A 26,694-nucleotide genomic window follows, 5' to 3' on the forward strand; every position below is an offset into this window, starting at 1 on the left:
AATGGACTTGAGAGTACTCGGAATAGACCAATTAGCAATAGCTTTTAATTTTGTCGGGTCCATCTGGAGATCCGATCCAGAAATTATATACCCTAGGAAGGGTATGGAAGAAACTTCGAAGGTACATTTAGACAACTTGCCGTAGAGACGGTTCTCACGAAGACGTCGGAGGACCTCACAAACTTGTAGGCGATGTGAGGAGAGATCTTGAGAGAAGATAAGGATATCATCCAGGTAGACTACGAGATATTTGTACAAGACATCACGGAAGATTTCGTTAACAAAGTGCTGGAACACTGCTAGGGCATTGCTCAACCCGAATGGCATTACTAGGTACTCGTAATGACCATCCCGAGTATTAAAGGCAGTTTTCCATTCATCACCACTTCGGATCCTGATGAGATTGTAGGCACCGCGGAGATCTAACTTGGTGAAGATGCGGGCTCCCTTGACTCTGTCAAATAATTCAGTGATGAGAGGTAATATATAGCTGTTTTTGACGGTAATATCGTTGAGCCCCCGGTAATCGATGCATGGACGTAATCCTCCATCTTTCTTTTTAACGAAGAAAAAACCCGCTCCAGCGGGTGAAGACGAAGGGCGGATGAATCCTGACTGTAAATTCTCCCTGATGTACTCACTCATTGCCTCGGTTTCAGGTACGGATAACGGATAAGTACGCCCTCTAGGTGGCTTCTTGCCAGGAATGAGATCGATGGGACACTCCCACTCTCTATGGGGCGGCAGAACATCGGCGGCCTTTTCGCTGAAGACGTCAGAGAAATCTTGGTAGGCCACAGGAAGACTTGACTGAACTTTAACTTCTGAAGACCTCACAGGACGAACTTGGGCTAGGCAGGACTGATGGCAGTGTGAACCCCAAGAAGTCAGTTGTAACGTGGACCAGTCAATCTGCGGATTATGTAGCTGGAGCCAGGGCATACCCAAAACGATCTCCTGGGTTGCCTGAGGGATGACTAGAAACTCAATTAATTCCGAATGCAGGAACCCGACTCCCAGAACAACTGGCTTAGTTTGATGAGAGATGGAACCCTTGGAAATTCGGCTACCATCCACTGCAGTGATATAGGCTGGATATATGAGTTCGCAGATAGGCAGACGGAACGTATCAACTGCAGCTTGAGTAATGAAGTTTTCAGCAGCTCCACAGTCCACTAATGCAGTTACAGACTGGAGTCCAGCCCTAGTCTCTAAAGTCACAGGAAGGATAAGGTCTTGGTTTGAAGGAGCTTGTCTAGAAGATCCCAACTTGACTCCTTCTTTACAAGTCAGGATATGGCGTTTCCCGAACGCGCTGTACAAGAATTAATTTGGTGACCTGTAGCCGCACAATAAAGACACAGTCTCTCTCGAAGTCTTCTTGACCGCTCCTCAGGGGTTAAGCGGGACCTATTAATTTGCATAGGCTCGTCAGAAGGTGGAGGCTGAAATTGTGTCGGAGGTACCATTCTTGGCTTGCGAGGCTCACTACGAGCACGCTCACTGTTGCGTTCGCGAATGCGAGAGTCCAACTTGATACACAAAGAAATTAACTCTGATAATTGCTCAGGAATGTCACGGGTGGCTAGTTCATCTTTAATCCGATCAGAGAGTCCATGCCAGAAGGCTGCTACCAGTGCTTGGTTATTCCATTGAATCTCTGCGGCTAACGTCTGGAACTGGATGACGTATTGACCCATGCTACGGGTACCTTGACGAAGTTGGATAAGATCTGCAGAAGCTGATGTTGCGCGACCTGGTTCATCAAAGATGCGTCTGAAGGTTGACACAAATTCGGTATAGTTATTCATAAGAGGGTCGGCACGTTCCCACAGAGGAGACACCCAACTCAAAGCTGATCCAGAGAGCAGTGAAATGATGTAGGCAACCTTAGATCTTGGCGTGGGGAAATTGTGTGATAACAACTCAAACTGGATTTCACATTGATTAAGAAACCCGCGACATAGCTTGGGGCTGCCATCATATTTGCTGGGCACGGGCAGGTGCAAGCGTGGCACTGGAGTTGAAGCAGCCGGTGAAGGAGAACCCGCTGCACTTGCAGGCGCAGGGGTGACTGGAACTGAAGAAACAAGAGCACTGGGCAGAGATTGTTGTAGTGTATCGAGACGGGAGGACATTCCTTGCAGGAACTGGAACATCTGCTGCTGCGCAGCCTCTTGACCATCCAAGCGGGAGACCAGATTTTGTAAGGCCCCTGACCCCACATTCTGACCACCATCCAAGTCCATTGTTCCTGGACTTACTGTCAGGTTCTGTTTAGTTTGTGTTCCCGGAGGGGGCGCTAGTGGGTCAGTGGTAGTAATGTGGAGGAAGTGAGGAGGCCGGATTGGATTCCTGCGCATGTGCGCAAAGTGGTTTTATTAAACAATAAGTTGAAACAATATGGCAGCAGAAATAATAACAGTAACGATGCAAATGAGAATGAGCAGCGTGGAAGCTGAGAGTCTATGGCAAAGTTTGTATAATGAGTTCAATCGATCAGGGGATCGATGTGTCGGTATGGGAACCGATAGTTGTTGGACCGTGGAGCCAGCAGAGATGTTGATGGGAATAGCAAACCTGGTAGCAATTGCAGGAGACGAGTGTTAAAGCTCTCAGTGCAGTTGGCAGCTTGCAGGCTGATGAACAGGTGTAGATGACGAGATGCACCTGGAGGAGAGTCTCTACTGCAGAGGCTGGAGCACACTGTAGCTAATAAAGGTGTGAAGCCAAAACTCAAGTGCAAGGGTTGCTGGTGCTTGTGGTTCCACGGTAGTACAGGAACAAACTGGAAGGCAAAGCAGGTAAACAGAGGAACTGGAGAACGGTCTGCAGGCATTGGCTGGCAGGGAAACGAGGAGGTGCGGCCAAGCTCCGGATTGACCGATGCGGCAGTCTGAGGTAAGCTGTCATGGCGGCGCCCATGCTGCGGCCCGGCGGGAACGTGGCGTGCATGCACGCCCGCTGACAACAGGAGCGTTCCTAGGCCCAGGATGGCATCCGGCGACAGGGAGACCAGCGAGACGTAGGGACCCCGGACGGAGTCCGCACCGACGGACAGATGCATCTGTGGTAAGTCGATTCCTGACAGCGTGTCTGCAGTAAAGGTGTCAGAGGACACATCTGTATGTGTTTTTCCTATTGTGTGCAATTACAAATTAGCAAGACAAAATGGCAGTGATTTCTCAAGGTGGTAGATAGATATGATCAGTCATGGGTGACGCTGAATATTCTACATATTACACAACTTAAATGGTTTTACACACAAATGCAAAAAGATAAGATTTATTTTGGGAAATGGATTATTTTATGGAGCTGTAAGGTGTGTGAATTACACATTTTGGAAGACATCCTGAATTGGTTTTCAACCGCTACCTTCACTGAGCCACCATATGCTCCATCTTTTGCTGATTTTCAGATAAATCATTTCTGTCTAATTTTTCGGATATCATTTTACAGATATACAGGTATGTACTCTTACATCTTTGTTCCGTGCGCTACAAGTCGCGTTACACATAACGTGTGAGTGCTGTGTGACTCGTTAAGCCGAGCTTATTTATGCTTTTTTCTTCCAAAATGCATCTTGGACGCAAAGTAATCCAATAAGACGCACAAGCAGCTTCTGCTGATTAAATTGATATGCAGCATGCCTTGTCATTATTAGCAAAATAAAAATACTTAAGCACTTGTAAGTGCTTAATTAGTCTTTAAGGGGGGTGTCCCAGTGGTTTCCAAACCAAATCCCAACATTTTCACCTTGAAATAGGGGTTTTCCACAACTTTTTACCTACTGAGGAGGTGGTGAAAAGAAATCCCTGTTACATCGTATGATATATCACATGTAAAGTTCTGTGAATAGTTGGATAGGTCCATTTTCGTGAGTCACAATAACAGCCAGTTTTTTGCGTGAAAGTGGGTAATCGTAGCTAATTGAATTACATAGAAACCTAGGGGTAAATTTACTAAGATGGGAGTTCTATTTAAGATGGGATGTTGCCCATAGCAACCAATCAGATTCTACTTCTCATTTATCTAGCACCTTCTAGAAGATAATACCTGGAATCTGTTTGGTTGCTATGGGCAACATCCCATCTTAAATAGAACTCCCATCTTAGTAAATTTACCCCCTAGAATTTGACGGCAGATAAGAACCTCTTTGCCCATCTTGTCTGCCATTTTTTATTTATCTTTTTGGCAGCTTCAACACTATTTGTTCCTTAGGCCTTCGTAAGACTATTCTTATGCCTATCCTAAGCATGTTTAAATTGCTCTACTGTCTTAGCCTCAACCACCTCTGGCAGGAGGCTATTCCACTTATCCACTACCCTTTCTGTGAAGTCATATTTCCGCAAATTTCCTCTGAATTACCACCCTCCAGTTTCAGTGTATGTCCTCCTCGTGTTCTAGTATGTCTCTTCCTTTGAAGAATTTCTCTACCTGTCTGATTCCTCTCCCTCTCCTGGTGGTCTATAGATCACTCCAGTGTGAATTATGTCTGTTCCCTGTTTCTATGGTGACCCAAAAGGTCTCAATTTTTTTCTTCAATGTTTTGTTTTAAAGTACTATTTGTACTGTTTTGTATTAAAGTAGTATTTATGCTCAATTCTCCGTATATACAGTGCATCCGGAAAGTATTCACAGTGCTTCACTTTTTCCACATTTTGTTATGTTACAACCTTATTCCAAAATGGAATAAATTCATTTTTCCCCTCAAAATTCTACAAACACAATACCCCATAATGACAACTTGAAAAAAGTTTTTTTTGAGATTTTTGCAAATTTATTAAAAATAAAAAACGAGATAGACTTCCGCTTCCGGTCTCCGATGTGCGGCCGCTAGTCACCGGAGCTCCGGACCGCCGGCCACCTTCACCCCATTAACCACGGCTTTTAAGCCTCTCTTGGGAGACCCCAGCTACGGGAGACTGCTGGCACCGCATCCCGCTGAATGGACAGGTACTTTCCTGTCATGTCCAGATCGCGAGCAGCAAAAGAAAAACAGCAGGGGGGATCCTCCCAAAACAAGATGGCGCTGGACGCCGTCTCCAGACGGGAGCAGCGAGATCCATCGCCTCTTTCAGCAGAAGACGGCACCCACGAGGCTGAGGAAGGGGACCGCTCTAAAGGTGACTCCCGCCCAGCAGGGACTACCAAAAAGGTACAGTGCAGCACAGCTCTAGACAGAGACATGATAGCTACAATTCAGGCTGCCATAGCCCCCATGTTAAAGGAGCAGACGGCTGATATAAATAAACAACTATCCCATCTCACACAAAAAGTTCTTAATGTGGAACAAAGACTAGGTGAGACATTTACAGATGTGGCGAATCTTAAAAAACCGACATCTCAGAATACCAAAGAAATACATATATTGCAAAATAAAATCCAAGATCTGGAGAATAGGTCACGCAGGGGGAATTTAAGGATTATAGGCTTGCCAGAGTCTGTCAAAGGTCAAGACCTATTTGATTTTATTAAAACGACCCTACCAGAATTACTGCTGGTAAAAGATAGATGCTCCGACCTTATTATAAAAAGGGCTCATAGGCTAGGCCCTATACGACCACAAGAGGGAGCCAGACCACGTGCAGTTATCTTTAAACCACTGAACTTTCTTCACAAAGAGCTACTGTGGACGGCATCGCGCCGACAGCGCCAGCTTTTATGGGACGGCCATAAAATATTAATCTTCCAAGATTATTCGGCGGAACTTTCAAAGGCGCGGAGAGAATTCGCACCCATATGCTCCAAGCTTATACAAGATGGCAGAAAGTTCGCTCTCCTTTACCCGGCGCGATTGCGTCTGTACAATGGCTCCTCCTTCAAAGACTTCATGTCCCCGAAAGATGCAGAAGCCTACCTAGCGGAGGAATTAACAGCAGACGCCTATGTCTCCAGAATGTCAGAATGTGAATGAAGACCCTAAAATCCACATTTCTTGGGACAACCTGGGATGGAATAGTAAATTCTCTTGCAGACATTGTGATGTGTCTGCTTCTTGGGACTTGTCGCTGGACATATATCACCAAGTTCAGCGGAGATGGATTGAAAATACACGCTACGAGTATGATCACACTGTCTACCCCTACTGGTATTATTATCCGTACTTATATCTAAATGTTTCTGCAACGGTTTATACCTTAGACCAGACCTGTTGCTCATGCTGACCTATCTGCTAGATTAGAGAATACATTATATTAGATTTCTACTCCTATCTCCCATAGAATGATTGATATAAGCGCTTTAAGAGAATACGAATAAACCAATAACTTAATCACCACTTCTCCAGAAGGGGTAGAGCCCTCACATGCCTCCCCCACCCCCCCCTCTCAACACCCCCCACCCCCCCTCCCCCCCTCCTCCTCTACAATGGGAGAATGTCCATAGCCTCATGGACGACCTAGGCTCTTCCTCTTTCGCAGACATTAAACATTGATCTTGTAATAAGTGAATAGTTTGTTGGGAGAGATATAAACGCTGTTATGATACCGCAACACCACGGGTCAGGTTAGGAAACCACTAAATTGATACGGCATAGTGTAGATGTAGTTTTCCAGGTTATTTATAATTCTCGCTGTACCGGCACTACGTATGTTCTAATGGGGTGGAAACCCGGCGGCTGGAGTACCTGCCTTGCATTACAATGACTCTGGGTAACCGTGAGTTACTCAATATGTTCGGAAGTTCTAAATGTGTTATATGTTGTATTTTATTATTTTATGTATTTTATTTCTCTGACGTCCTAGTGAATGCTGGGGACTCCGTAAGGACCATGGGGAATAGACGGGCTCCGCAGGAGACTGGGCACTCTATAGAAAGATTTAGGACTATCTGGTGTGCACTGGCTCCTCCCCCTATGACCCTCCTCCAAGCCTCAGTTAGATTTCTGTGCCCAGCTGAGCTGGATGCACACTAGGGGCTCTCCTGAGCTCCTAGAAGAAAGTATAGTTTAGGTTTTTTATTTTCAGTGAGACCTGCTGGCAACAGGCTCACTGCAACGAGGGACTAAGGGGAGAAGAAGCGAACCTACCTAAGTGGTGGTAGCTTGGGCTTCTTAGGCTACTGGACACCATTAGCTCCAGAGGGATCGAACACAGGACCCGACCTCGTCGTCCGTTCCCGGAGCCGCGCCGCCGCCCCCCTTACAGAGCCAGAAACAAGAAGGTGGTCCGGAAAATCGGCGGCTGAAGACTTCTGTCTTCTCCAAGGTAGCGCACAGCACTGCAGCTGTGCGCCATTGCTCCTCATGCACACCACACACTGCGGTCACTGATGGGTGCAGGGCGCTGGGGGGGGGGGGGGGGGCGCCCAGAGCAGCAATAGTAACACCTTGGCTGGCAAAACTAACACCATATATTAACCCCTGCCAGAAACGATAAAATAGCGGGAGAAAGCCCGCCGAAAAAGGGGCGGAGCCAACTCCCTCAGCACACTGGCGCCATTTTTCCCTCACAGCTCCGCTGGAAGGAAGTTCCCTGGCTCTCCCCTGCAGTCAATACACTACAGAAAGGGTTAAAAAGAGAGGGGGGGCACAATTTAGGCGCAGTATACAATATATATAGGCAGCTATAAGGGAAAACACTCTTTATATGTGATATCCCTGTGATATATAGCGCCCTGGTGTGTGCTGGCATACTCTCCCTCTGTCTCCCCAAAGGGCTTTGTGGGGTCCTGTCCTCTGTAAGAGCATTCCCTGTGTGTCTGCTGTGTGTCGGTACTGCTGTGTCGACATGTATGATGAGGATAATGATGTGGAGGCGGAGCAAATGCCTGTGAATGTGATGTCACCCCCTGCGGGGTCGACACCAGTGTGGATGGACTTATGGAAGGAATTACGTGACAGTGTCAGCTCCTTACATAAAAGGTTTGACGACATAGGACAGCCGGCTACTCAGCTTGTGCCTGTCCAAGCGTCTCAAATGTCATCAGGGGCTATAAAACGCCCGCTACCTCAGATGACAGATACAGACGTCGACACGGATACCGACTCCAGTGTCGACGATGATGAGACGAGTGTACCCTCCAATAGATCCACCCGTTATATGATTGAGGCTATGAAAAATGTATTACACATTTCGCTGACGTCCTAAGTGGATGCTGGGGACTCCGTCAGGACCATGGGGATTAGCGGCTCCGCAGGAGACAGGGCACAAAAGTAAAAGCTTTAGGATCAGGTGGTGTGCACTGGCTCCTCCCCCTATGACCCTCCTCCAAGCCTCAGTTAGATTTTTGTGCCCGGCCGAGAAGGGTGCAATCTAGGTGGCTCTCCTAAAGAGCTGCTTAGAGTAAAAGTTTTGTTAGGTTTTTTATTTTCAGTGAGTCCTGCTGGCAACAGGCTCACTGCTACGAGGGACTTAGGGGAGAAGAAGTGAACTCACCTGCGTGCAGGATGGATTGGCTTCTTAGGCTACTGGACACCATTAGCTCCAGAGGGATCGAACACAGGCCCAGCCATGGAGTCCGGTCCCAGAGCCGCGCCGCCGACCCCCTTGCAGATGCCGAAGAGTGAAGAGGCCCAGAAACCGGCGGCAGAAGACTTTTCAGTCTTCATGAGGTAGCGCACAGCACTGCAGCTGTGCGCCATTGTTGTCAGCACACTTCACACCAGCGGTCACTGAGGGTGCAGGGCGCTGGGGGGGGCGCCCTGGGCAGCAATGAAATACCTATACTGGCTAAAAGATACATCACATATAGCCCCTGGGGCTATATGGATGTATTTAACCCCTGCCAGGTCTCAGAAAAACGGGAGAAGAAGTCCGCCGAAAAGGGGGCGGAGCCTATTCTCCTCAGCACACAGCGCCATTTTCCCTCACAGAAATGCTGGTGGGAAGGCTCCCAGGCTCTCCCCTGCACTGCACTACAGAAACAGGGTTAAAACAGAGAGGGGGGGCACTTATTTGGCGATATGATTATATATATTAAGATGCTATAAGGGAAAAACACTTATATAAAGGTTGTCCCTGTATAATTATAGTGTTTTGGTGTGTGCTGGCAAACTCTCCCTCTGTCTCCCCAAAGGGCTAGTGGGGTCCTGTCCTCTATCAGAGCATTCCCTGTGTGTGTGCTGTGTGTCGGTACGTGTGTGTCGACATGTATGAGGACGATGTTGGTGAGGAGGCGGAGCAATTGCCTGTAATGGTGATGTCACTCTCTAGGGAGTCGACACCGGAATGGATGGCTTATTTAGGGAATTACGTGATAATGTCAACACGCTGCAAGGTCGGTTGACGACATGAGACGGCCGGCAAACCAATTAGTACCTGTCCAGGCGTCTCAAACACCGTCAGGGGCTTTAAAACGCACATTTACCTCAGTCGGTCGACACAGACACGGACACTGACTCCAGTGTCGACGGTGAAGAAACAAACGTATTTTCCATTTGGGCCACACGTTACATGTTAAGGGCAATGAAGGAGGTGTTACATATTTCTGATACTACAAGTACCACAAAAGAGGGTATTATGTGGGGTGTGAAAAAACTACCTGTAGTTTTTCCTGAATCAGATAAATTAAATGAAGTGTGTGATGATGCGTGGGTTTTCCCCGATAGAAAATTATTGGCGTTATACCCTTTCCCGCCAGAAGTTAGGGCGCGTTGGGAAACACCCCTTAGGGTGGATAAGGCGCTCACACGCTTATCAAAACAAGTGGCGTTACCGTCTCCAGATACGGCCGCCCTCAAGGAGCCAGCTGATAGGAGGCTGGAAAATATCCTAAAAAGTATATACACACATACTGGTGTTATACTGCGACCAGCGATCGCCTCAGCCTGGATGTGCAGCGCTGGGGTGGCTTGGTCGGATTCCCTGACTGAAAATATTGATACCCTTGACAGGGACAGTATTTTATTGACTATAGAGCATTTAAAGGATGCATTTCTATATATGCGAGATGCACAGAGGGATATTTGCACTCTGGCATCAAGAGTAAGTGCGATGTCCATATCTGCCAGAAGATGTTTATGGACACGACAGTGGTCAGGTGATGCAGATTCCAAACGGCACATGGAAGTTTTGCCGTATAAAGGGGAGGAGTTATTTGGGGTCGGTCCATCGGACCTGGTGGCCACGGCAACAGCGGGAAAATCCACCTTTTTTACCCCAAGTCACATCTCAGCAGAAAAAGACACCGTCTTTTCAGCCTCAGTCCTTTCGTCCCCATAAGGGCAAGCAGGCAAAAGGCCAGTCATATCTGCCCAGGGATAGAGGAAAGGGAAGAAGACTGCAGCAGGCAGCCCATTCCCAGGAACAGAAGCCCCCCACCGCTTTTGCCAAGTCCTCAGCATGACGCTGGGGCCGTACAAGCGGACTCTGCTGCGGTGGGGGGTCGTCTCAAGAGTTTCAGCGCGCAGTGGGCTCACTCGCAAGTGGACCCCTGGATCCTACAAGTAGTATCCCAGGGGTACAGATTGGAAGTTCGAGACGTCTCCCCCTCGCAGGTTCCTGAAGTCTGCTTTACCAACGTCTCCCTCCGACAGGGAGGCAGTATTGGAAACAATTCACAAGCTGTATTCCCAGCAGGTGATAATCAAAGTACCCCTCCTACAACAAGGAAAGGGGTATTATTCCACACTATATTGTGGTACTGAAGCCAGACGGCTCGGTGAGACCTATTCTAAATCTGAAATATTTGAACACTTACATACAAAGGTTCAAATCAAGATGGAGTCACTCAGAGCAGTGATAGCGAACCAGGAAGAAGGGGACTATATGGTGTCCCTGGACATCAAGGATGCTTACCTCCATGTCCCAATTTGCCCTTCTCACCAAGGGTACCTCAGGTTCGTGGTACAAAACTGTCACTATCAGTTTCAGACGCTGCCGTTTGGATTGTCCACGGCACCCCGGGTCTTTACCAAGGTAATGGCCGAAATGATGATTCTTCTTCAAAGAAAAGGCGTCTTAATTATCCCTTACTTGGACGATCTCCTGATAAGGGCAAGGTCCAGAGAACAGTTGGAGGTCGGAGTAGCACTATCTCAAGTAGTTCTACGACAGCACGGGTGGATTCTAAATATTCCAAAATCGCAGCTGTCTCCGACGACACGTCTGCTGTTCCTAGGGATGATTCTGGACACAGTCCAGAAAAAGGTTTTCTCCCGGAGGAGAAAGCCAGGGAGTTATCCGAGCTAGTCAGGAACCTCCTAAAACCAGGAAAAGTGTCAGTGCATCATTGCACAAGGGTCCTGGGAAAAATGGTGGCTTCTTACGAAGCGATTCCATTCGGCAGATTTCACGCAAGAACTTTTCAGTGGGATCTGCTGGAAAAATGGTCCGGATCGCATCTTCAGATGCATCAGCGGATAACCCTGTCTCCAAGGACAAGGGTGTCTCTTCTGTGGTGGCTGCAGAGTGCTCATCTACTAAAGGGCCACAGATTCGGCATTCAGGACTGGGTCCTGGTGACCACGGATGCCAGCCTGAACGGCTGGGGAGCAGTCACACAAGGAAAAAATTTCCAGGGAGTGTGATCAAGTCTGGAGACTTCTCTCCACATAAATATACTGGAGCTAAGAGCAATTTACAATGCTCTAAGCTTAGCAAGACCTCTGCTTCAAGGTCAGCCGGTATTGATCCAGTGGGACAACATCACGGCAGTCGCCCACGTAAACAGACTGGGCGGCACAAGAAGCAGGAGGGCAATGGCAGAAACTGCAAGGATTCTTCGCTGGGCGGAAAATCATGTGTTAGCACTGTCAGCAGTGTTCATTCCGGGAGTGGACAACTGGGAAGCAGACTTCCTCAGCACGACCTCCACCCGGGAGAGTGGGGACTTCATCGGGAAGTCTTCCACATGATTGTGAACCGTTGGGAAAGACCAAAGGTGGACATGATGGCGTCCCGCCTGAACAAAAAACTGGACAGGTATTGCGCCAGGTCAAGAGACCCTCAGGCAATAGCTGTGGACGTTCTGGTAACACCGTGGGTGTACCAGTCGGTGTATGTGTTCCCTCCTCTGCTTCTCATACCTAAGGTACTGAGAATTATAAGACGTAGAGGAGTAAGAACTATACTCGTGGCTCCGGATTGGCCAAGAAGGACTTGGTACCCGGAACTTCAAGAGATGCTCACAGAGGACTCATGGCCTCTGCCGCTAAGAAGGGACTTGCTTCAGCAAGTACCATGTCTGTTCCAAGACTTACCGCGGCTGCGTTTGACGGCATGGCGGTTGAACGCCGGATCCTAAGGGAAAAAGGCATTCCGGAAGAGGTCATTCCTACCCTGGTCAAAGCCAGGAAGGAGGTGACCGCACAACATTATCACCACATGTGGCGAAAATATGTTGCGTGGTGTGAGGCCAGGAAGGCCCCACGAAGAAATTTCAACTCGGTCGATTCCTGCATTTCCTGCAAACAGGAGTGTCTATGGGCCTGGCGGTTGAACACCGGATCCTGAAGGAAAAGGGCATTCCGGAGGAAGTCATCCCTACCCTGATCAAAGCCAGGAAGGATGTCACCGCAAGACATTATCACCGCATTTGGCGAAAATATGTTGCTTGGTGTGAGGCCATGAAGGCCCCGACGGAGGAATTTCACCTGGGTCGATTCCTGCACTTCCTGCAAGCAGGGGTGACGTTGGGCCTCAAATTGGGGTCCATTAAGGTTCAAATTTCGGCCCTGTCGATTTTCTTCCAGAAAGAATTGGCTTCAGTTCCTGAAGTCCAGAAGTTTGTCAAGGGAGTACTGCATATACAACCCCCTTTTGTGCCTCCAGTGGCACTGTGGGATCTCAACGTAGTTCTGGGATTCCTCAAATCACATTGGTTTAAACCGCTCAAATCTGTGGATTTGAAATATTTCACATGGAAAGTGACCATGATGTTGGCCCTGGCCTCGGCCAGGCGAGTGTCAGAATTGGCGGCTTTGTCTCACAAAAGCCCATATCTGATTGTCCATTCGGACAGGGCAGAGCTGCGGACTCGTCCCCAGTTTCTCCCTAAGGTGGTGTCAGCGTTTCACCTGAACCAGCTTATTGTGGTACCTGCGGCTACTAGGGACTTGGAGGACTCCAAGTTGCTAGATGTTGTCAGGGCCCTGAAAATATAGGTTTCCAGGACGGCTGGAGTCAGGAAAACTGACTTGCTGTTATCCTGTATGCACCCAACAAACTGGGTGCTCTTGCTTCTAAGCAGACGATTGCTAGTTGGATGTGTAGTACAATTCAGCTTGCACATTCTGTGGCAGGCCTGCCACAGCCAAAATATGTAAATGCCCATTCCACAAGGAAGGTGGGCTCATCTTGGGCGGCTGCCCGAGGGGTCTCGGCTTTACAACTTTGCCGAGCTGCTACTTGGTCAGGGGCACACCCTGGCTGAGGAGGACCTGGAGTTCTCTCACTCGGTGCTGCAGAGTCATCCGCACTCTCCCGCCCGTTTGGGAGCTTTGGTATAATCCCCATGGTCCTGACGGAGTCCCCAGCATCCACTTAGGACGTCAGAGAAAATAAGAATTTACTTACCGATAATTCTATTTCTCGTAGTCCGTAGTGGATGCTGGGCGCCCATCCCAAGTGCGGATTGTCTGCAATACTTGTACATAGTTATTGTTACAAAAATCGGGTTATTATTGTTGTGAGCCATCTTTTCAGAGGCTCCGCTGTTATCATGCTGTTAACTGGGTTCAGATCACAGGTTGTACAGTGTGATTGGTGTGGCTGGTATGAGTCTTACCCGGGATTCAAAATCCTTCCTTATTGTGTACGCTCGTCCGGGCACAGTATCCTAACTGAGGCTTGGAGGAGGGTCATAGGGGAGGAGCCAGTGCACACCACCTGATCCTAAAGCTTTTACTTTTGTGCCCTGTCTCCTGCGGAGCCGCTAATCCCCATGGTCCTGACGGAGTCCCCAGCATCCACTACGGACTACGAGAAATAGAATTATCGGTAAGTAAATTCTTATTTTCTGATGATACCCCAGGTACCACAAAAAAGGGTATTATGTTTGGTGAGAAAAAACTACCAGTAGTTTTTCCTGCATCTGACGAATTAAATGAGGTGTGTGAGGAAGCGTGGACTTCCCCAGATAAGAAATTGATCATTTCTAAACGGTTAATGGCTGCGTACCCTTTCCCGCCAGAGGATAGGTCACGCTGGGAAACACCCCCTAGGGTAGATAAAGCGCTGACACGCTTATCAAAGAAGGTGGCACTACCGTCTCCGGATACGGCCGCCCTAAAAGAACCTGCTGATAGAAAGCAGGAAAGTACCCTAAAAGCTATATACACACACACTGGCATTATATTGAGACCCGCTATTGCATCAGCTTGGATGTGCAGTGCTGCAGCTGCGTGGTCAGACTCCCTGTCGGAAAACATTGATACCATGGATAGGGACAATATTTTGCTAACGATTGACCATATAAAAGACGCGGTCTTATACATGCGTGATGCACAGAGGGATATTTGCCGGCTGGCATCAAAAATAAGCGCTATGTCCATTGCCGCCAGATGGGGGTTATGGACTAGGCAATGGTCAGGTGATGCCGACTCCAAGCGGCACATGGAAGTTTTACCCTATAAAGGGGTGGAACTTTTTGGGGAAGGTCTTTCAGACCTCGTTTGCACAGCTACTGCTGGGAAATCGACTTTTTTACCCCACAGCAAAAGAAAGCACCGTATTATTAGGTACAGTCCTTTCGGCCCTAGAAAACTAAGCGGGCTAGAGGCTCATCCTTTCTGCCGAGGGGCAGAGGAAGGGGGAAAAAGCTGCAGCACACATCTAGTTCCCAAGAGCAGAAGTCCTCCCCTGCGTCCGGTAAGTCCACAGCATGACGCTGGGGCTGCTCAGGCGGAATCGGGAACGGTGGGGGCACGTCTCAGGTTTTTCAGCACACAGTGGGCTCTCTCACAAGTGGATCCCTGGGTCCTTCAAGTAGTATCTCAGGGGTACAGGCTGGAATTCGAGACGTCTCCCCCCCGCCGTTTCCTAAAATCTGCCTTGCCGGCAACTCCCTCTGCCAGGGAGGCAGTGTTGGTGGCTATTCAAAAACTGTATTCACAGAAAGTGATTGTCAAGGTACCCCTCCTTCAGCAAGGAAAGGGTTACTACTCCACAATGTTTGTGGTACCGAAACCGGACGGTTCGGTGAGACCCATCTTAAATTTAAAAGCCTTGAACACTTATATCAAAAGGTTCAAGTTCAAGATGGAATCGCTCATGGCGGTTATTGCGAGCCTGGAGGAGGGGGATTACATGGTATCCCTGGACATCAAGGATGCGTACCTGCATGTCCCCATTTACCCTCCGCACCAGGAGTACCTCAGATTTGTGGTACAGGACTGTCACTATCAGTTCCAGACGCTGCCGTTTGGGTTATCCACGGCACCGAGGGTCTTTACCAAGGTAATGGCCGAAATGATGATACTCCTTCGCAAGAAGGGAGTTTTAATTATCCCGTACTTGGACGATCTCCTGATAAAGGCGAGGTCCAAAGAACAGTTAATAGTGGGGGTGGCACTTTCTCAGGAAGTGCTACAACAGCACGGCTGGATTCTCAATATTCCAAAGTCACAGCTGGTTCCGACGACACGTCTTCTGTTCCTGGGAATGATTCTGGACACAGACCAGAAAAGAGTGTTTCTTCCACTGGAAAAAGCCGAGGAATTGTCATCTCTGGTCAGAGACATCCTAAAACCAGGAAAAGTGTCGCTACATCAATGCACACGAGTCCTGGGAAAAATGGTAGCTTCGTACGAAGCAATTCCATTCGGAAGGTTCCACGCAAGGACGTTCCAGTGGGACCTGTTGGACAAATGGTCCGGGTCCCATCTCCAGATGCAACAGCGGATAACCCTATCGGCCAGAACCAGGGTGTCGCTGCTGTGGTGGCTGCAGAGGGCTCATCTACTAGAGGGCCGCAGATTCGGAATACAGGACTGGGTCCTGGTGACCACGGATGCCAGCCTTCGGGGCTGGGGGGCAGTCACAAAGGGAAGAAATTTCCAAGGACTGTGGTCAAATCAGGAGATTTCTCTCCACATAAATATCCTGGAGCTAAGGGCCATTTACAATGCCCTAAGCCAGGCAAGACCACTGCTTCAAAACCAGCCGGTACTGATCCAGTCAGACAACATCACGGCGGTCGCCCATGTAAACAGACAGGGCGGCACGAGAAGCAGGATGGCGATGGCAGAAGCCACAAGGATTCTCAGATGGGCAGAGAATCATGTGTTAGCACTGACGGCAGTGTTCATTCCGGGAGTGGACAACTGGGAAGCAGACTTCCTCAGCAGGCACGACCTCCACCCGGGAGAATGGGGACTTCATCTAGAAGTCTTCCAAATGCTGGTCAACCGGTGGGAAAAACCACAGGTAGACATGATGGCGTCCCGCCTCAACAAGAAGTTGAAAAGATATTGCGCCCGGTCAAGAGACCCTCAGGCGATAGCGGTGGCAGTTCTAGTGACACCATGGGTGTACCAGTCGGTTTATGTGTTTCCTCCTCTACCTCTCATACCCAAGGTACTGAGAATAATAAGAAGGCGAGGAGTGAAAACCATACTCGTGGTTCCGGATTGGCCAAGAAGAGCTTGGTACCCGGAACTTCAAGAGATGCTTACAGAGGACCCTTGGCCTCTGCCGCTCAGACAAGACCTGCTGCAGCAGGGACCCTGTCTGTTCCAAGACTTACCGCGGCTGCGTTTGACGGCATGGCGGTTGAACACCGGATCCTGAAGGAAAAGGGCATTCCGGAGGAAGTCATCCCTACCCTGATCAAAGCCAGGAAGGATGTCACCGCAAGACATTATCACCGCATTTGGCGAAAATATGTTGCTTGGTGTGAGGCCATGAAGGCCCCGACGGAGGAATTTCACCTGGGTCGATTCCTGCACTTCCTGCAAGCAGGGGTGACGTTGGGCCTCAAATTGGGGTCCATAAAGGTCCAGATTTCGGCTCTGTCGATTTTCTTCCAAAAAGAACTGGCTTCACTGCCTGAAGTTCAGACTTTTGTCAAAGGAGTACTGCATATTCAGCCTCCTTTTGTGCCCCCAGTGGCACCTTGGGATCTCAATGTGGTTTTGGCATTCCTGAAATCACATTGGTTCGAACCACTTAAGACTGTGGATTTAAAATATCTCACGTGGAAAGTGGTCATGCTGTTGGCCCTGGCGTCGGCCAGGCGGGTTTCAGAATTGGCGGCTTTGTCTTGTAAAAGCCCTTATCTGATTTTCCATATGGATAGGGCAGAATTGAGGACTCGTCCTCAGTTTCTCCCAAAGGTGGTCTCAGCTTTTCACTTGAACCAACCTATTGTGGTGCCTGCGGCTACTAGGGACTTGGAGGATTCCAAGTTGCTGGACGTAGTCAGGGCCCTAAAAATTTATATTTCCAGGACGGCTGGAGTCAGAAAGACTGACTCGCTGTTTATCCTGTATGCACCCACCAAGCTGGGTGCTCCTGCTTCTAAGCAGTCTATTGCGCGCTGGATTTGTAGCACTATTCAGCTGGCGCATTCTGCGGTAGGCTTACCGCAGCCTAAATCTGTAAAAGCCCATTCCACACGGAAGGTGGGCTCATCTTGGGCGGCTGCCCGAGGGGTCTCGGCTTTACAACTTTGCCGAGCAGCTACTTGGTCGGGGGCAAACACGTTTGCAAAATTCTACAAATTTGATACCCTGGCTGAGGAGGACCTGGAATTCTCTCATTCGGTGCTGCAGAGTCATCCGCACTCTCCCGCCCGTTTGGGAGCTTTGGTATAATCCCCATGGTCCTTACGGAGTCCCCAGCATCCACTAGGACGTCAGAGAAAATAAGAATTTACTCACCGGTAATTCTATTTCTCGTAGTCCGTAGTGGATGCTGGGCGCCCATCCCAAGTGCGGATTGTCTGCAATACCTGTACATAGTTATTGTTACAAAAATCGGGTTTTGTTGTGAGCCATCTCTTCAGAGGCTCCATTTGTTATCATACTGTTAACCGGGGTTCCTATCACGTGTTATATGGTGTGATTGGTGTGGCTGGTATGAGTCTTACCCGGGATTCAAAAATCCTTCCTTATTGTGTCAGCTCTTCCGGGCACAGTTCCTAACTAAGGCTTGGAGGAGGGTCATAGGGGGAGGAGCCAGTGCACACCAGATAGTCCTAAATCTTTCTATAGAGTGCCCAGTCTCCTGCGGAGCCCGTCTATTCCCCATGGTCCTTACGGAGTCCCCAGCATCCACTACGGACTACGAGAAATAGAATTACCAGTGAGTAAATTCTTATTTTTCTTTCTATGTTGGCCACACCACAGGCCTGCTCCTTATCCCAACCCCTGCCCTTCCCGGACCGTCCTGCTATCTATAATGCTAGTCAGTATATATGCAGCCCTGAGCTCTTATGGTGGACCGTTAGACCAAGGTTTGAAGAAAATTATAAGCTTTTTAGCACACTGAACTACAATTCCCTTATACCCTGGGCCCATGTCGCTAAAAATTGGTAGTTGGAACGTAGGGGGTTTCAATTCGCCTAAAAAGCAAAAATGTGTGTTAATGTACTTACGTAAACTACGCCTAGACGTAGTTTGCTTGCAAGAAACCCATCTTATTCCTAGCGAAATACTTAAGCTTAACATGCTGGGATGGAGGGTTTTGACGTCTGTCTCATTTAATTCTAAAGCCAGAGGGGTGGCCATTATTGCGAGATCTAGCATTCAGATAGATATATCTGATATTGTGGCTGACACATCGGGTAGATATGTTATTTGTCAACTGCTGTACGACCAGATGAAGTTTATATGTGCCTCGGTATATGCCCCCAATGTATACTCAAAACATTTCATGCAGAAACTAGTGACACTACTGCTTCCATACTCACATATACCCATGATCGTATGTGGGGACATGAATTTAATCTCTGCTGCCCAGCTAGACCGACAGAACACCAGTAGCACCAAGATTAGAGTGCCCCGATTTGGTATCCCACAAGTAGCGAAGGAGCTACAATTAGTGGACGCATGGCGCGCTCTACACCCAACTGACAGCGCTTTCTCCTGCCTCTCAGCAGCTACCAATAACCTTTCTAGAATAGACTATATTTTGATGTCCGCTGCCTTACTTCCACAAGCCTCTGAAGTAAATATGGAGCCGATCGTGATCTCGGATCACGCGGTGGTATGGGCGGATATTAAAATGCTCCCCGATAAAGGGAACTGCTATCGCTGGCGCTGTCCTTCGTCCCTCAAATCTTCACAGACTCTCCGGGATTTAGTGCTTAGAACGTGGGAGAATTTCCTACAAGATAACATGGAGACGAAAGAGAACAATATAGTGTTATTCTGGCAAGCCTTTAAGGCAACGGTCAGGGGAGCTATTATCTCCCACTCTACAGCCATAAAAAAGGAGGCACTCCGAGATTACTTAGCAGCCCAAGCAACGTTCACTTCCTCCTTTCAACAATACTCTTTATCCCCATCCCCAATCACTAAGGAAGCATACCTTACAGCTAAAAACCACTTTGAGGGAATATTCATTAAAATGGAGGCCTCTTATACCTTTACAAAAAATTGCAAATCCTACAGATTTGCTAACAAGTCGAGCAAATTACTCTCAAACTTATTAAATGGACAGCGCACACCCTCTATAATATATCCCCTAAAAATGAAAGATGGAACTTTAACTTCCTCTGACACGCAGATAGCAGAAGTATTGTCGGAATTTTATGGCAAATTATACGCGGCCCCACCACCGGCCCCTTTAGAGACATCCCCCTTTTGGGAGAACTTGCCTGTTCCGCAGCTATCACCTGAACTGGGAGAAACACTATTAGACGCTATAACTCAAGATGAATTGTCCTCGCCATCTCCCAACTTAAAGGAGGGAAGGCACCAGGCCCGGATGGCTTCACGACGGATTTTTATAAACTATTGGCTCCACATGTTACCCATATACTGGTTAAGGTATTTAACTATATACTAGACACAGGCGAAATGCCTTTATACTATAACACGGCCAATATTAGAGTACTATTGGAGCCAGATAGGGACCGCTCTGACCCGGGATCGTATAGGCCCATATCGCTGTTAAATATCGAATATAAAATATTGACAAAAATTTTAGCATCCAGATTGAGTCGAGCGCTACCCACCCTTATTCATAGAGACCAAACGGGATTTGTTGCGGGTAGAAACCAGATGGCAAATGTGAGGAGGCTATTGGCGGCGGTTTGCGACTCCCAGTGCGCCGTGTCGAACACATCCAGAGCGCTCCTTTCCTTGGACGCTGAAAAGGCTTTCAACATGGTGCACTGGGATCCTTCTTTATGACGTACTGGATCGTTTTGCAATATCGCAGAAATGTATCTCTTTCTTAAAAACATTATACTCTAGCCCATCCTCCCAAATTATATGTAATGGCCTGCTATCTTCCCCTTTCCAGATAAAGAGGGGCACCCGACAAGGCTGCCCTCTCTCCCCCCTCTTGTTTATATTAGCTTTAGAACCTCTGGCGATATCCATAAGACATTCTCCTCGGTATACGGGTATACGAATTGGGAATTCTGACCTCAGAGTATCCTTGTACGCCGACGACATGTTACTCTTCTTCTCACACCCTGAACATTCTATACCTGTGGCATTAGACATAATCTCAAAATTTGGGGCATTTTCGGGGTATAAAATAAATATCAGCAAATCAGAATTATTGATTCTCTCAGAGCATTCCCCCGACTTACAAACAAGTGCAGCACTACAGACCATCCGGGTGGTATCTTCTCACGTTAAATACCTGGGTATCCAGATACCAAGACGGCTAGAGGATTTATATAGGCTAAATTTCACTCCGATTATTACTAAGATAGCTGAAACAATGGAAAAATGGCAGGACTTACCTCTATCAGTACTTGGTAGAATTGAAGTGATTAAAACAGTGCTATTACCAAGATTAACGTATTCCATGCAGTTACTTCCAATAAGACTAACCATGAAAGATATTAAACAATTTGACAGATTATGCACCAGGTTTATATGGAGATCTAAAAAACCGCGTATAGCATCCTGGAAGCTGAAACGATCAAAAGGGGAGGGGGCTCTTGGTTTCCCCGACCTATTGCTATACTCGAGAGCACTACTGATGAGGATAGCCATGGACTGGGCCTTAGAACACAATACATATGTAGACTTTGATCTAGATTGCGCATTATTTGCACCATTCTCCCCGGGCGCTCTAATCCAAACTAAAAGACAGTTGTTACCAGCACATCTACGCACTAATATCCTGTTTAAAGATATATACGAGGCCTGGAATGCAGTGTCTGCGAAAATTAAAAGATCACCACATAGATTGGACTGGATTCCACTATGGGGTAATCCTTCATTCACGCCTGGGTTGGAAAACCCGGTATGCCGTAGATTAATACATAAAGGTCTCAAAATGACATCTCAGGAATTTGACCCAGGAGGTCAAGTAAAATCCCTTAAACGCTTGACCTCAGAATTTTCCATCCCGCAAAATAGTATGTATGCCTTAGCACAGATTCAACATTATGCCCATTCCCTGGCTGCGTCCACACCAACACTACCTTCCAGAGACCCTTTACAACCAATTATCACTAAGTTCATCGAACATAAATATAAACCCAAACTCCTGTACTCGCTTTTACTAACACACTATCCACATACTATACCCCAGAAATTACAAATGCTATGGATAAGAGATATACCCTCTTTATCATCAACTGATGAACTGCTTAAATATTATGAAACTACACTCCGCATAGTAAGGGCATCGGTCCTTCAAGAGGTCCACATTAAGACAATACACAAGGCATATGTATCACAAAGCCAGCGAGCTCACTATGTGGAAGATGAAAATGGTAAATGCCCGAAATGCGGGGCACTACCAGCCTCGACTTTTTATAACATGTGGTCCTTTGGCAAAATTAAAAAATATTGGAATAAACTTGTACACTATGTGAATAAGACCTTTCAATTGTCCGTGACCTTGGATCCAATACCTCTACTTTTTGCCAACTTCGACAAATGGAACCTGTCAGCTGATAGAAAGCCCCTTATACCATTTCTGTCTTTGCTGGTAACGGTGGCAAAGAAAGCTATTCTTAACTCATGGATAGCTCACCACACCCCTACGTTGAGAGAGGTTGACACGCTAATGATGAGATATATGTACTTTGAAAGATATGAGATGCTAGGTGAACCGCACCATAATCGGATACTGAAAAGACAAAAGTGTATACAATACTAGATTGTCCACCTCCAGCACAAATATGAAAAAACTAGATAAAAAAATATAAGAATATGTACCGAAATCCTTGAACATGTCATCAAGAGCCGAAAGTCGAATGTTGTCAATAGCCCTCTCCCCCCCCCCCCCCCACCCTTTTTTTCAAGGTAGGTTTTCGGAGATATGAAACCCACAGTCACTTAGACTACTTAAAAACCTATTCAAATAATTAAAAGTTTTGAACTATATGTATAATAAACACTGGCTCTTAAGATGTAATATACAAAAGCAGGACGGTCCTATCACTATACCCCCCAACCCCAGCCCTTTACTCCCTCCTTTATTTTTCACATTTTAAAGTTTTCATTGAATAAAAATGTAAGAGAAACAGATGGGGATAATACTAAATGACCCAGCAAAAATTTGTATATGTATGTCAATAACCCTGTGGAATTCACTGTTATGATGTTTTTTTTGACTCGACACCCATGTGGCTTTTGCCCCCTAACAAGGGCTTGTTGTCAATGTAATACTTGAAAAGCACAATAAATATATTTAAAAAAAAAAAAAAAACGAAGAAATCGCATGTACATAAGTGTTCACAGCCTTTGCCATGAAGCTCAAAATTGAGCTCAGGTGCATCCTGTTTTCACTGATCATCCTTAAGATGTTCCTACAGCTTAATTGGAGTCCACTTGTGGTAAATTCAGTTGATTGGACATGATTTGGAAAGGCACACACCTGTCTATATAAGGTCCCACACTTGACAGTGCATGTCTGAGCACAAGCCAAGCATGAAGTCCAAGAAATTGTCTGTAGACCTCCTCCGATTGTCTCGAGGCACAAATCTGGGGAAGGGTACAGAGAAATATCTGCTGCTTTGAAGGTCCCAATGAGCACAGTGGGCTCCATCATTCGTAAATGTAAGAAGTTTGGAACCACCAGGACTCTTCCTAGAGCTGGCCGGCCGTCTAAACTGAGCGATTGGGGGAGAAGGGTCCTAGTCAGGGAGGTGACCAAGAACCTGATGGATCCTCTGTCAGAGCTACAGCATTCCTCTTTGGAGAGAGGAGAACCTTCCAGAAGGACAACCATCTCTGCAGCAATCCACCAATTAGGCCTGTATGGTAGAGTGGCCAGACAGATGCCACTCTTTAGTAAAAAGCACATGGCAGCCCGCCTGGAGTTTGCCAAAATGCACCTGAAGGACTCTTAGACCATGAGAAACAAAATTCTCTGGTCTGATGAGACAAAGATTGAACTCTTTGGTGTGAATGCCTGGCGTCATGTTTGGAGGAAAACAGGCACCGCTCATCAGCAGGTCAATACCATCACTACAGTGAAGAATGGTGGTGGCAGCAGCATCGTGCTGTGGGGATGTTTATCAGTGGCAGGAACTGGGAGACTTGTCAGGATAGAGGGAAAGTAGAATGCAGCAATGTATAGAGACATCCTGGATGTAAACCTGCTCCAGAGCGCTCTTGACCTCAGACTGGGGTGACGGTTCATCTTTCAGCAGGACAACGACACTAAGCACGCAGCCAAGATATCAAAGGAGTGGCTTCAGGACAACTCTGTGAATGTTCTTGAGTGGCCCAGCCAGAGCCCAGACTTGAATTTGATTGAATATCTCTGGAAAGATCTGAAAATGCCTGTGCACCGACGCTTCCCATCCAACCTGATATAGTTAGAGAGGTGCTGCAAAGAGAAATGGGCAAAACTGCCTAAAGATAGGTGTCAAGCTTGTGACATCATATTCAAAAAGACTTAAGGCTGTAATTGCTGCCAAAGGTGCATCAACATAGTATTGAGCAAGGGCTGTGAATACTTACGTACATGTGATTTTTTTATTTTTAAAACATTTGCAAAAATCTCAAAAACGCTTATTTCACGTTGTCATTATGGGGTATTGTGTGTAGAATTTTGAGGGATAAAATGATTTTTTTCGATTTTGGAATAAGGCTGTAACTTAACAAAATGTGGAAAAAGTGAAGCTCTGTGAATACTTTCCGGATGCACTGTATAAGACGAGGACTTGTGACAGTGGTATTACTTGTAAATAATATGAAGGGATTTGATAACATAATATTACTTTTTTAACAGGTGAAACGAACAGTCTGAAAACGCTTCATACAATACTATCAACTGGGTCACCTCTAAAGCCACAAAGCTATGACTACGTGTATGAGCATATAAAAAATAATGTGCTGCTTGGGTCTATCTCAGGTATGAGTATCCAGTCTAAATGGGCAGCTTTGTGGACCAATGTACATATATTGATGTTACAATGCCAAAGTAATACATCTAGTAATCTTTATCTGTGTCTCAAATGTTTTATAAGTTTGTTTTTATTTTTAACCTTGTTGGCCCTTTTAAGACATATCACATAAAAATTAGATTCTTATTATAAATGATGTATATTTAGGTTATTTATGTTCATAATCACTTTGTTGTCCTTTTGATTCAGATTGAGGGGAAATCTAAAAGCACTATGGTTGTGCCACATATTTATGCATCCAAGTTATATATATATATATATATAAACATCCATTGCTAGGTTAGAACTAGGATATTCAAGCTAATCCTGTGTTCTCTACCGTTTCATAATGTCTGTGATTTCCAGTGGCATTGTGTATTCCTGGAGTCATTCGTATTTTATGACCAGCTGGCTTATCGCCTAAGAGATAACCTCGGGCCTTTGGACAAACAACATCACAAACAAATCACTTAATAATTGTTCAAGTTAATTTTGTTCTGAAAAGATCTTCAGGGTATGTCCACAGAACACGTTTATTGAAGCCCACTTCCCCACTCCCCTGAGGCACAGTGCAGAATTTTCGCAGAAAAAAATCACACAACAGAACCTGTGCAAAATGTTAGCAGTCTCTTGATCTAGGGGGGTCATTCCGAGTTGATCGCAAGCTAGCTAGTTTTAGCAGCCGTGCAAACGCTATGCCGCCACCCACTGGGAGTCTATTTTAGCTTAGCAGAAGTGCGAACGCTTGTATCGCAGAGCGCCTGCAAAAAAATGTTGTGTAGTTTCAGAGTAGCTCAAAACCTACTCAGCGCTTGCGATCACTTCAGACTATTCAGTTCCAGATTTGAAGTCACACACCTGCCCAGCGTTCACCCAGCCACGCCTGCGTTTTTCCTGAAAACGGTCAGTTGCCACCCAGAAACGCCCACTTCATGTCAATCACTCTGCGGCAAGCAGTGCGACTGAAATGCATCGCTAGACCCTGTGTAAAACTACATCGCTCGTTGTGCCCGTACGTTGCGCGTGCGCATTGCGACGCATACACATGAGCAGAACTTCCGTTTTTTAGCCTGATCGCTGCGCTGCGAACAAATGCAGCTAGCTGTCAACTCGAAATGACCCCCTAAATACTGTGCTGTCTATTTTTTTTTTATAATTTGGTGCCACTTCGTAAACAGCAATGGGGAGCCCACTTTTTTTCATCCCACTTTTACATAGATGTAGGTTTAGTCTCAGAAGTTGGCTGATTAAATATTGAAAAAACCCTCTTCTGAAAAATCTAGAAAGATATGCTCACAATGCTTAGGTAAAATGGCCACACTGTATGGGGATCTTTTATTGTTATTTACATTATCATAATTAACATTTAACTTGTGAAGCACCATGGTAATGTACTGTGCTGAACACTGTACATAAACAATACAGTGCAGTGGCATGCAGTGAGGCTACAAGATGACGGCAGGTGTTCAATAATGGTAAAGAGGATTTTGCTCCTGAGAAATTACAATCCAGTGCTGATAGTGGTACAGCTAGAAGGGTGGAAAATGTTATAACTGTTTAGCTGTTGAAGGGGCTTAATTATTTTAAAAACATAAGGGAGTTCTAAGTTCAGGAGTTCTAAATTTAGTTTATGACAGTTTAATCTGTATTTTAATCTGTATTTTAGTATACAAGGTGACCATAATGAAACTTTATCTATTCAGTGCGTCTGTAGCTTGATCTAACAGCCAGAATGGCACTGACTTTGGTAGGTAGAGTAATTAGGACATGGGACATTGGATTCCACAAATGTATATACAGAACAATCAGCATTGTCTCATTAACTGTCCCCATCAGTTAGGAGGATCAGTAACAGCAGGGTGTGCTAGCTGTTTCACCTGTTTCGTCTAAGTGCTTCTGAGCTCTCAGCTGTATTAGTACATAACATGATAAGATCTTGTTTGCCCATCTTCTGTAATGTACTTTTATACTTGCCAACTTGATTATAGTGGATTGTTTTCCCCTCCAGGCGGCACAGATATTATATCTTGTTTCATGGGACAAAATGTCACCATTCCAGTTTACAGAGGGGAAATCCAGGCCAGGAACCTTGCAATGGGAGTGGAATCTTGGAATGAGGAAGGTAATTATTTTGGATTCTAAAACAATAGCTCAATGATGATACATTATGTAAGGGCTTAATGTATTTGCCATTGAGTTCTAAATTGTTAATTCACAGATTTATATCAGCATAATGCTAGTAGAATCTGTTTACCTTCACCACACTGAACTTCGTACATTTAC

The 26,694-nt window shown here is 46.5% G+C and overlaps 1 protein-coding gene across 1 annotated transcript in view; it reads left to right on the plus strand.

The window, feature by feature from the left end:
- Positions 1–26,694, plus strand: part of AACS (acetoacetyl-CoA synthetase) — a 386,016-nt gene that overhangs the window by 325,201 nt on the left and 34,121 nt on the right. The window contains exons 12-13 of the mRNA XM_063964600.1: positions 24,258–24,380; positions 26,420–26,533. Coding sequence (XP_063820670.1) covers positions 24,258–24,380; positions 26,420–26,533 — 237 coding nt within the window. The remainder of the gene's footprint in view (positions 1–24,257; positions 24,381–26,419; positions 26,534–26,694) is intronic.

The sequence above is a fragment of the Pseudophryne corroboree genome, chromosome 1, assembly GCF_028390025.1.
Source record: "Pseudophryne corroboree isolate aPseCor3 chromosome 1, aPseCor3.hap2, whole genome shotgun sequence".
NCBI lineage: Eukaryota > Metazoa > Chordata > Amphibia > Anura > Myobatrachidae > Pseudophryne > Pseudophryne corroboree.